A 12,561-nucleotide genomic window follows, 5' to 3' on the forward strand; every position below is an offset into this window, starting at 1 on the left:
CGGCAAGATGTGATGACGTCAGAGGGCAGAACAGAGGGAAACGGACGCTGCCACTGCCGCCTGTCCTGGAGACGAAGGAACATCGCTGGCGCCCCAACCTCCACCCCCCCATCCCCGATGTCGTCGCCGCCGCTCCCGCCCCCCTCCGTATCGGGCCCGCAGCACTGACATGAGAGCGCCTCTCACCTCCATGTGGAAGTGCTGCAGGCATATTATTACAGCAGCCAGTCCATCCTTCTGCTTCAAAGCAGAATCCACTGTATTTAGACTATCCTTGTTAGATTTTTATCAAATGTCAACTACATGCATGCTTTTTTTTTTTTCTTTGACACATTCTGATTTATGGAGCATGAAAACAAAAATACAGATATTGCAGCATGCAAAACGGGTGAGGAGAGGGGACAGTATCAGAGGTGCTAAGCTAAAAAAAAAAAAAAAAAGAATACCAGGATACCAGAGGACTTATATTAACAGGGTAATATTTTGAACTTTTCACACATATAAAAGGCCTCTTATTAAATTAGGTCATGCCTGAAAGTATGCATGGTGGGAGCAGACATACACATGTAGAATAAGTATGCACAGTGGAGGAGTTTGGGCTTGGCATGGACAGAGTCACACTTTACCTATGTATTTTATATAATACATGCATACTTGTGTACTTTACATGCTAACATTTGGGTCTGCTCCTGAGGAGGTGTCCACAATGTAACCATTATTTCTGCATAATCAGTATTAGTATTTTGTAAAGACACATAGGTTAAAATTAGGACCTTCTCCACTTCCACCCTAGGGAACCTGTTATAAAATTACCCTCTAAATGATGGGAAATTAACAGTTCAGGACTAATGGGTAATAAGAAATAGGAAAGAGACCCCCAGGTAAGTTTCCCATGAGCTTGTGCTTTTGGCTCCGTGCTTACCTTGTATGATGCAGGGGTCCTGAAGGCCACTGGTGGATGCTCCACTGCACTATCCAAGTGCTTCTCTGCTATGTCATTTCCAACTGCATTGCTGCTGCTTTCTGTGGCCTTGGGTTCCTCCTCTGATTCTTCTGTATCACTGTCATCAGTGCTCGCATATCTTCTGTTGCTGTGGGGTATCGTCGTTCTGCCTCTTGGAGGAGTCAGAGTGGCCAGAAAGGCCGGAAAAGTGAACGTAGCCAGAAACCTGACTTTCAGCTGGATATATGCTGGATTGTCCTTCAACCTCTGCTCTACCATGTCCCGCACAACCTGTAGCTTCTGCTGGAAACTGCTTTTCTGGTTCTCATCCGTCAACGGCAGAAGGCTGGTGGCTCTTTCTTCCAAAGCTTTCTTCTGCAGAAGTAGTCTGGAGAGCATCTTTAAACTGCAGACAGAGGGAGGCAAATAAGGTAGTGGATTTATCAGCATTGGCATCTGTACTCCCTGCTCTCCCTTCAGCCATTTCTTCACCTGCTCTTTTTCCTCAAGGGAGACAAGACTTAAGTCTAGAGGGTCCACTCCAGTATTTTCAGCTGGGTTGGGTGGGATATTTGTATGCTGGGCAGCCTCTGGACCAGATGCTGTAGTTTCCCAGACTGCTTTGTCAGGTTGCTTGATCCTTCCTGATACACTAGGAGTAGCTGACAAGTGGTGTGGCTTTTGTTCAACATGGTCTGTGGGTGTCATGTTTTGGCCTGGTACGGCAAAGAGTTCCTCACTTGTATCTCGGGTTGAGTCTGCTGAAGGCAGCTCTGGATGGGCACACAGCAAGGATGGCCCAGGGGAAACAGTAGATGGCACTGTGCTGATGGCAGCAGAAGGAATAGAGATCTGCGAGGAGACGTAACTTGCAGATGTAGCCTCAGAAGGTAGTGCCCCTGCTGAGCTGCTGTTTGTATTAAATGAAGCTACAAGTAGTGGAAGAGAGGAATGAACAGGCCCCTCTTGGAAACAAAGGTTGGAGGCATGTGCTTCATCTGACGCACCTCGGCTGCCGGCTGAGGGCTTCACCATGGATACTGGCAGTACACTTGCAGCACTCAGTCCTGTATTTGATGAAATGGGTGAGGATTTATAATCACTGGGAGAACTTGCTCCTGTTACAGCTGTCACTCCCATTCCATTATGGCTAGGAAGTCCTACAACTTTTTTCAGGGACAAAGGGATCAATCCCTGGGGTGTCAACACCCATGTTATGGGCAACATATTGCCAGGGGTACTGCCAGGACCTCCTTGAGCAGTCACGAGTGTTGGCAAATGGCAAATGGGATTCTGTTGCGGAGGCTGAACTGGCGTCACCTGGGATCCAGCCTTTGGTGCTTCCTTCTCGCCCAGTGCAATGTTCAGAGGAAATGTTATGTCCAGAGGTGGTGCTGCCAGATTCTGACCAGATGCCTGGGCTGGATTTGGGCAAACTGAAGATACTGCACAATTTCCTGGCATCTGAATACTTGCACTGCCCTGGTGAGGCGCCACTGCAATTGCAGGGCTGGAATACTCCAAGGCTATACCACCTGATGAGTTTCCAGATGACTGCACACTGTTCATCTGTGCGGAGCTGGGACTTGCTGATGTCTGTGCAGCTGTCATGCTATTCTGGAATGGCATGAATGTCGCTGAGGAGCCTGGTACTTGTGGCATGGCAGGCAACAGTCTTTTTGCAGGGCGTGAGGGATGGCAGGAGACAGGTGTTGTCAGCTGTCTTGCTCCCTGCTGGGTGACCTGCTGGAAGACCAGCATCTGTGGTGTCAGAATGACTCCTTTTTCTTTTGATGTCTTAGCCATGGCTTCCCTACTCCTCTTCTCCCTCAGCAGTTCCAACACGGTTTTTGGCTTCTCTTTTGGTAAGCTCAGATTGCGTGCACAGGGCTGAGCAGCTGGTAAAGGTGCATGTTTTGCTCTCTGGATTCCAGGCTGTGTTTCATTTTGCTTTGACATATTTTCCTGAGGCACAGAGATGCTTTGCTGGGAATAATTCTGCACAGTACAATCTGCAGGAAAAAGAATAAAAAAAAAACATCTGAAGGATGGACCGGGAGCACTGAGCACTATGTGAGGGGAGCAATATTATTCTTAGCTTTTCAAAACGTGATAGGCAGTGCAAACATCAACAGAACCAGAGATATAATGGTACACTGTAGGTACCACAGGGTAAGAAGTTAAGTTCTTAGTGTGACTCTTCTGCAACACTTATAAAAGTCAACAAGCAGAACCACTATAGCAGCAAAATACCATTTACAAGCACAATCATTACTATTTATATTCCACTCCAAGACAAATGTACAGTGGGAAGGTCTTTCATGACAAAGAGCTAACTGTTAGAGACCTTATCTATTTATCCACAGTAAGGGAGATATAACAGCTGTGAATTGAATAGGCTTTAATTATTAAATTCATTTTTCTCCATGCACTCTGAGTGCCAGCCCTGCCAGTAAAGGTCACAAATAGAATGGGGTCCGATTGGTTTCAGCCGCATATAACTTCAGAGTTAATGTGGACCAACTGGATCCATCGAGCATGAGGCCCTTTGTGATTCTTGCTAAGCAGCTGCACCCAGGGAGCGTAGGAGAGCAGTTACATAACTTCACAATGAGACATGGTGAGTAATTATTACTTGTCAAGGATGTTTCTGAAACACTGCATTCTGTGCATCTTGCACTTAACATATAGTAGCAATTAGTGCAAATAATACATTTTGTAAAAGCTCAAAGCACAAATTGTGACATTACCTGAAGTTTTCTGGGAAGAGTAGGAAGTCTGAAAAAGGAGAAAAAAAAGTGCAAAAGCACACTTAGGGCAAATTTAAGCAATACATCAGAGTCCAAGAATTTCCTAAATTCTATTCTGCATGAAGTCACTGTTGCACTAGCCAGAGTACCACTTAGCTGGCACTCTCTTCTAAAGGCTGCCCACTAGGGTCTAACTTCTGTCAGAGATTAGAGCAACAGGTGATTGCTGCTATCTTCTCATCACCCAAGCTCTCTACAAAGTGAAGATCTGTGTGAACCCAAAGAGAAATGCAGTTTCACTTCTCTAACAATATTTCATTTCAGTTCACCAATAAATGCAAATTCTAGTTTTCAGAGAGACCAAGCTAAGTCTAAGCCTCACACACAAGTAATAAATAGTATAAAATAAGAATGTAAAAAAATAAAACTAAACAAGGTAATTTCTAATACATTCAATAAACTCACCAAGAAGCATAGTAACAAAAAGAGGCATGAAAGCACCTGATCAAATCTCAAAATGCTGCTCCAATAACCAGACCTTTTAATTTTTGTTCCGTAAAATCTGGGAAGCTCACCTCAACCTTCAAAGCTGGTGGCCATGAGTTCTATGAAAATGGGGCTGCTCCAGCAATTGAAGACACGGTGCTTCTTGATTTTCATAAGGTTAGGTCTTTCTTTTTTTTTTTTTTTTGAGGGGGGGGGGGGGGGGGTGATGATGATACCTGCTGGATTATTTTGTTGTTTTTTCTTATGAATTTAATGTCTGATATTTAATGTTTTCAAAAGTAAGGTTGTATATTGTATTCTGATAGGACTTGACTTTACATCAAATAGATGGTTTCAAAATCATTTAAAATACCATGATGAGTAACTGCTAATCTATGTCTAGGGATGGAAGGGAAGGAATATTCCAGAGAAGCAAGTTCTCTGCCATCAAATGAATTTCAGTAACCATTAAATAATAGCAATAAAGCACTTTGTGAGGAAGGAGGAATTATGTCTTACCTAATAAATTTCTTTAATCAGTCCTTCCCACTATTCCAGAACCTGTGGGATAGTGAATGATACATACCTGTAGCAGGTGTTCTCCGAGGACAGCAGGCTGATTGTTCTCACGACTGGGGGTGACGTCCGCGGCAGCCCCCACCAACCGGAAAAAAGCTTCGCGGGACGGTCGGCACGCAGGACACGCCCACCGCGCATGCGCGGCCGTCTTCCCGCCCGTGCGCGACCGCTCCCGCCAGTTGAATGACTAGCAAAAGATGAAACACACAACTCCAAAGGGGAGGAGGGAGGGTAGGTGAGAACAATCAGCCTGCTGTCCTCGGAGAACACCTGCTACAGGTATGTATCATTCACTTTCTCCGAGGACAAGCAGGTTGCTTGTTCTCACGACTGGGGTATCCCTAGCTCTCAGGCTCACTCAAAACAAGAACCCAGGTCAATTGAACCTCGCAACGGCGAGGGTATAACAGAAATTGACCTACGAAGAACAACTAACTGAGAGTGCAGCCTGACCAGAATAAATTCGGGTCCTGGAGGGTGGAGTTGGATTTACACCCCAAACAGATTCTGCAGCACCGACTGCCCGAACCGACTGTCGCGTCGGGTATCCTGCTGGAGGCAGTAATGAGATGTGAATGTGTGGACAGATGACCACGTCGCAGCTTTGCAAATTTCTTCAATAGTGGCTGACTTCAGGTGGGCCACTGACGCTGCCATGGCTCTAACACTATGAGCCGTGACATGACCCTCAAGAGCCAGCCCAGCCTGGGCGTAAGTGAAGGAAATGCAATCTGCTAGCCAATTGGAGATGGTGCGTTTCCCGACAGCGACCCCTAGCCTGTTAGGGTCGAAAGAAATAAACAATTGGGCGGACTGTCTGTTGGGCTGTGTCCGCTCCAAGTAGAAGGCCAATGCTCTCTTGCAGTCCAATGTGTGCAACTGACGTTCAGCAGGGCGGGTATGCGGCCTGGGGAAGAATGTTGGCAAGACAATTGACTGGTTAAGATGGAACTCCGACACCACCTTCGGCAGGAACTTTGGGTGGGTGCGGAGCACTACTCTGTTGTGATGAAATTTGGTATATGGAGCATGAGCTACTAGGGCTTGAAGCTCACTGACCCTACGAGCGGAAGTAACTGCCACCAAGAAAATGACCTTCCAGGTCAAGTACTTCAGATGGCAGGTATTCAGTGGCTCAAAAGGAGGTTTCATCAGCTGGGTGAGGACGACGTTGAGATCCCATGACACAGTAGGAGGCTTGATAGGGGGCTTTGACAAAAGCAAGCCTCTCATGAATCGAACGACTAAAGGCTCTCCAGAGATGGCTTTACCTTCCACACGATAATGGTAAGCACTAATCGCACTAAGGTGATTCCTTACTGAGTTGGTCTTGAGGCCAGACTCTGATAAGTGCAGAAGGTATTCAAGCAGGTTATGTGCAGGGCAAGAACGAGGTTCTAGGGCCTTGCTCTCACACCACACGACAAACCTCCTCCACTTGAAAAAGTAACTCTTTTTAGTGGAATCCTTCCTAGAGGCAAGCAAGACCCGGGAGACACCCTCAGACAGACCCAACGCAGTGAAGTCTACGCCCTCAACATCCAGGCCGTGAGAGCCAGGGACTGAAGGTTGGGGTGCAGCAACGCTCCGTCGTTCTGCGAGATGAGAGTCGGAAAACACTCCAATCTCCACGGTTCCTCGGAGGACAACTCCAGAAGAAGAGGGAACCAGATCTGACGGGGCCAAAAGGGCGCTATCAGAATCATGGTGCCGCGGTCTTGCTTGAGCTTCAGTAAGGTCTTCCCCACCAAAGGTAGGGGAGGATAAGCATACAGGAGGCCGGTCCCCCAATGGAGGAGAAAGGCGTCCGACGCTAGCCTGCCGTGTGCCTGAAGTCTGGAACAGAACAGAGGCAGCTTGTGGTAGGTCTGAGAGGCGAAAAGGTCCACCGAGGGGGTGCCCCACTCTCGGAAGATCTTGCGTACCACTCTGGCATGGAGCGACCACTCGTGCGGTTGCATGACTCTGCTCAGTCTGTCGGCCAGACTGTTGTTTACGCCTGCCAGGTACGTGGCTTGGAGGAGCATGCCGAACCGACACGCCCAACGCCACATCCCGACGGCCTCCTGACACAGGGGGCGAGATCCGGTGCCCCCCTGCTTGTTGACGTAATACATTGCAACCTGATTGTCTGTCCGAATTTGGATAATTTGGCAGGACAGCCGATCTCTGAAAGCCTTCAGTGCGTTCCAGATCGCTCGGAGCTCCAGGAGGTTGATCTGCAGATCCTTTTCCTGGAGGGACCACAGACCCTGGGTGTGAAGCCCATCGACATGAGCTCCCCACCCCAGGCGAGAGGCATCCGTCGTCAGCACTTTCGTGGGCTGCGGAATTTGAAATGGACGTCCCAGTGTCAAATTGGTCCGGATGGTCCACCAGAGCAGTGAAGTGCGGCAACTGGTGGAGAGGCGGATGACATCTTCTAGATTCCCGGTGGCTTGGAACCACTGGGAAGCTAGGGTCCATTGAGCAGATCTCATGTGAAGACGAGCCATGGGAGTCACATGAACTGTGGAGGCCATATGACCCAGAAGTCTCAACATCTGCCGAGCTGTGATCTGCTGAGACGCTCTGGTCTGCGAAGCCAGGGCCAGGAGATTGGTGGCCCTCGCTTCGGGAAGGTAGGCCTGAGCCGTCTGGGTATTCAGCAGAGCTCCTATGAATTCCAGAGACTGGGCTGGCTGGAGATGGGACTTTGGGTAATTTATCACAAACCCCAGCAGCTCCAGAAGTTGAATAGTGCACTGCATGGACCGGAGGGCTCCTGCCTCCGAGGTGTTCTTGACCAGCCAATCGTCGAGATATGGGAACACGTGCACTCCCAGCTTGCGTAGGTAGGCCGCTACCACCACGAGGCACTTGGTAAACACTCGTGGGGCAGAGGCGAGCCCAAAGGGCAGCACACAATACTGAAAGTGCCGTGCGCCCAGGCGGAATCTGAGATACTGTCTGTGAGCTGGCAGTATCGGAATGTGAGTATATGCGTCCTTTAAATCCAGGGAACATAGCCAATCGTTTTTCTGAATCATTGGCAGAAGGGTGCCCAAGGAAAGCATCCTGAACTTTTCTTTGACCAGGAATTTGTTCAGGCCTCTCAGGTCTAGGATGGGACGCATCCCCCCTGTTTTCTTTTCCACAAGGAAGTACCTGGAATAGAATCCCTGCCCTTCCTGCCCGGGTGGTACGGGCTCGACCGCATTGGCGCTGAGAAGGGCGGAGAGTTCCTCTGCAAGTACCTGCTTGTGATGGGAGCTGAAAGACTGAGCTCCCGGAGGACAATTTGGAGGCAGGGAGGCCAAATTCAGGGCGTATCCGCACCGCACTATTTGGAGAACCCACTGGTCGGAGGTTATGAGAGGCCACCTTTGGTGAAAAAATTTTAACCTCCCTCCGACCGGCAGATCGTCCGGTACGGACACTTGTAGGGCGGCTATGTTCCCGTGGATCCAGTCAAAAGCCCGTCCCCGGCTTTTGCTGTGGAGGCGCAGGGGGCTGCTTAGGCGCACGCTGTTGACGAGAACGAGCGCGCTGGGGCTGTCCCTGTGCCTGACGAGGCCTTCGGGTCGGCTGGTTGTACCTACGCTTCGCAAAAGAATAGGGTGCAGCCTGCCGGGCCCGGGAAAAACGTCCACCTGTGGAGGTGGATGCTGAAGGCGCCCGGTGGGAGAGCTTGTCGAGAGCGGTTTCCCGCTGATGCAGTTGGTCCACCATCTGCTCGACCTTCTCACCAAAAATGTTATCCCCCCGGCAAGGGACGTCGGCCAGTCTCTGCTGGGTGCGGTTGTCCAGGTCAGAGGCACGCAGCCATGAGAGCCTGCGCATCACTATACCTTGGGCCGCAGCACGAGATGCCACTGGACAGGAACTTTCTGCACGCCTTCAGCTGCCTGACCACCTCCTGATAAGGCCTGGACTGCTCCGGCGGGAGCTTCTCGACCAGGTCCGCCAGTTGTTGCACATAGGTCCGCATGTGGATGCTCATATAGAGCAGGTATGACTGGATGCGGGTCACGAGCATGGAGGATTGGTAGGCCTTCCTCCCAAACGAGTCCAGAGTGCGAGACTCCCGCCCCGGGGGCGCCGAGGCGGTATCCCTCGAACTCCGTGCCCTCTTGAGAGCAGAATCCACGACCGCCGAGTCATGGGGCAATTGTGGCCGCATTAGCTCTGGGTCAGAGTGGATCCTGTACTGGGACTCTGCTTTCTTGGGAATGGTGGGGTTAGTTAACGGTCGCACCCAGTTCCGAAGCAGCGTCTCCTTAAGGACATTGTGCAGCGGCACCGTGGAGGACTCTCTAGGTGGTGATGGATAGTCGAGGACCTCGAGCATCTCGGCCCTCGGCTCTTCCACAGAGACCACGGGAAAGGGAATGCTAATAGACATATCCCGCACAAAGGAGGCAAAGGAGAGACTCTCGGGGGGCGAGAGTTTCCTCTCCGGCGAAGGCGTGGGGTCCGAGGGAAGGCCCGTAGACTCCTCTGAGGAGAAATATCTAGGGTCCTCCTCTTCCCCCCACGAGTCCTCATCCTCGGTGTCGGACATAAGCTCATGTAGCTGAGTCCTGAACCGGGCCCGGCTCGACGTCGAGGCACCAGGGTCTCGGTGTCGTCGAGCGGCGGACTCCCGCGCCGGCGGGGACGGAGCTCCCTCCATCGACGTCGACTCCACCTGCGTGGCGGTCGAGACCGGCACCGCAAGCGGCGGCGGTGTCGACGGCCCCGGCGCCGGGCTAGAGCTCGCCGGCGCCACAGTCATCGGCGCCGAGGGCGCAAGCACCCCCGGCGCCGGCACAGCCTGGCGCATCAGCCCTTCCAGGATCCCCGGAAGGATGGCTCTGAGGCACTCGTCCAGGCCCGCTGCCGGGAAAGGCGATGGGGCCGGTAGGGGTGTCGGTGCCCGAATCTGGTGGGAGCCAGGAGACGGCACCGAGGTGCCGGGACCCTGTTGCGTCGGCACCTCTATCACCGACGGGGACCTCTCCTCTCGATGGAGACGCTTCGGCGTCGACTCCTCTCCGATGTGCATCGAGGGCGACCGGTGACGGCGCTTCTTATCCTTCTTCCGATGCCCGTCACCGGCGCCGGGAGGCATGGAGGAGGAGGATGAGGATCCCCCTCGGTCTCGAGGAGTCGGGTCAGACAGGGTTCGGTCCCGTGGGCCATGGGCTGAGGGAGTGACCGGGGCCGACTGCCCACGCGGCCTCTCACCTCTACCCTCACCGGAGGACCGGCGGGCCGACGGGACCTGTTCTCCTGGGGTCGATGCCATCGGTGCCGATGTCTCGGGCATCGATACCGGTACCGAAGGACCGGGCGTCGATACCGATGCCGTCGAGGTCGACGTCGAGGGGCCGGCGCAAGTTCCAAAAATACGGTCCCGTTGAACTTGCCTCGCAACCTGAGTCCGTTTCCGGAGACCGAGACACAGGGGACACGACTTGAAATTGTGCTCCGGCCCGAGGCACTGGAGGCACCAAGCGTGGGTGTCGGTCTGCGAGATGGGCCGGCCGCACCGACCACACTTTTTAAATCCACTCGGGACCTTCGAGGACATCGACGGAAAAATCGCGTCGGCGAAATTAAAGTCGTCGATGGTGGCGGAAATCACACCTCGAAAATGAAAACGACCGTGCGGCCACCAGGCCGCAACGCAACGTCCCCGCTGGAAGCGAGGGAAAATGGGAGCGCGTGCTCCTTTTTTTTTGTTTTTTTGTTTTTTAGAAAGGAAAAAGTGGAGCGCGCGGCAATTAAATAAATATAAAAGAAAAAAGAGAAGTTCGCGTAAACGCGACGGTTTTTCCGGGGCTGAAACAGAGAGAGCGGCACAGGCACGACTCTCTCCAGGCGCGGAAAAAAAGGAACTGGCGGGAGCGGTCGCGCACGGGCGGGAAGACGGCCGCGCATGCGCGGTGGGCGTGTCCTGCGTGCCGACCGTCCCGCGAAGCTTTTTTCCGGTTGGTGGGGGCTGCCGCGGACGTCACCCCCAGTCGTGAGAACAATCAGCCTGCTTGTCCTCGGAGAAAGTTGTGTCCATCAACTAGCAGGTGGAGATAGAGAACTGAAAACTGAGCTAAGACATCTCTCTCTTAGCATCCACTCCAGCTCCTCAGTATTTATGTAAAAAAGCAGTAAGGAAAAAAACAACAACTTTAAGCAGCTTGCTATTCTAACACTAACCAGATGAGCAAATATGTGTTCCTCTCTTATCTCTGGATAACTTGTAGAGAACAAGAGAGTTATGCAGGAAGCATCATGCAAGGTGACAATCATTATTTAACCCATTACTTCGCACTGACTAAACATCTCAGACACCTCAGGCGGGTCTCTGGAATAGTGGGAAGGACTAATGGAAAGAAAATGATCAGGTAAGACCTAATTTTTCCTTCCATTCCATAGCTTCCCATTATTCCCAGAACCTGTGGGATGTTCAGAAGCAAACCTAGAGTGGGTTGGATCCTGGCGCCACCGCCCTGAGGACCAAAGATCAAAAACTGGATTCGAAGCGCGCAGCAACATCCACTCTGTAGTGATTGGCAAAAGTACGCAGAGTCAACCACATTGAAGCCTTGCAAATATCCGCCAGAAACAGTAAGGTAGTCTCTGGCCAGGACATCGCTGTATGCCTCGTAGAATGAGCCCACAAGGCCTTAGGAGCCTGCTTCCCCACAAGCAAATAAGCTGAAGCAATAATCTCCTTCAGCCATCTAGCAATTGTGGGCTTGGAAGCCAAAAGGCCAAGCCTCTGTTTACCAAATAGCATAGTCTGTCCAATTTGCGAACTAATTTTTGACTTTCAGATATCTGAGGACTCTATGCACATTGAGAAGCTTCAAGGAAGAATATTGAGCCTCTTCATTCTCTCTCTGAAAGGACAAAATCTCCACAACATAGTAGCATACTAAGTGATGGCAGATAAAGACCTGAATGGTCCATTCAGTCGGCCCAACAGTCACATTCATTATCAATTCAAGATTTAAATTAACAATGAACGTGACATTATTTAATTGATCATGGTCTTTTTTTGGTGTTTCTGGGACACAGACCATAGAGTCCGCCCGACTCTGTCCATATATTTCAACTACTGGAGTTGCCATCAAAGCCCACTCCAGCCTATCCAAATCCATCTGTTATTTGCGGGACAAAGACCATAAAAATCAGCCCGGCACTGACCTCACGTTCCAAACCAATGGCGTTTCCGTCAAAGCTCTCTCCAGCCCACCTTAAACTGGATTGCCACATGCGGGACTCAGACTGTACAACCCAGCCCAGCACCGGCTTTAGTTGATGCAGCCTGAGATGCAATCTAAGCACCATTTCACATGCAAACACATATGCAACCCTTTAAGTTTTGTTTTTTTATATAATTTATTTTCTAATTAGAGATCCTCAGTGATGATCCCACGTCTTTTTGAATTCTGTCACAGTTTGTTTTTTCAACCACCTCCCTCGGGAGGTCATTCCAGGCATCCACCACCCTCTCCGTGAAAAAGATTTTCTGACATAACTCCTAAGTCTACCACCCCGCAACCTCAATTCATGTACTCTAGTTTTACCACTTTTCCTTCTCTGGAAAATATTTTGTGTTTCTATATTAATACCTTTCATTACCTGTATAAGCATTAGGTTGTGTATATGAACTACAAGTCCCTGTAATTTGGTAGTCGTTAGGTGACTGGCCTTTTCTGAGTACCTGAGCTTTATTCCCAGTGCCTTGTGGGATCTTTGTTAGCTTGGGTAGCCCTAAATGCATGCTGCAAGGAGCAGATTCACCCCTTCCAACGAATGCCTATCTGACTGGTTTGG

At 50.8% G+C, this 12,561-nt stretch overlaps 1 protein-coding gene across 1 annotated transcript in view; it reads right to left on the bottom strand.

Moving 5' to 3' along the window:
• Positions 1 to 12,561, bottom strand: part of SNAPC4 (small nuclear RNA activating complex polypeptide 4) — a 91,005-nt gene that overhangs the window by 7,820 nt on the left and 70,624 nt on the right. Inside the window, exons 17-18 of the mRNA XM_030206830.1 lie at positions 3,694 to 3,721; positions 923 to 2,955 (exon numbers count right to left, since the gene is read on the bottom strand). Of these exons, the coding sequence (XP_030062690.1) occupies positions 923 to 2,955; positions 3,694 to 3,721 (2,061 nt within the window). The remainder of the gene's footprint in view (positions 1 to 922; positions 2,956 to 3,693; positions 3,722 to 12,561) is intronic.

The sequence above is a fragment of the Microcaecilia unicolor genome, chromosome 6, assembly GCF_901765095.1.
Source record: "Microcaecilia unicolor chromosome 6, aMicUni1.1, whole genome shotgun sequence".
Lineage (NCBI taxonomy): Eukaryota > Metazoa > Chordata > Amphibia > Gymnophiona > Siphonopidae > Microcaecilia > Microcaecilia unicolor.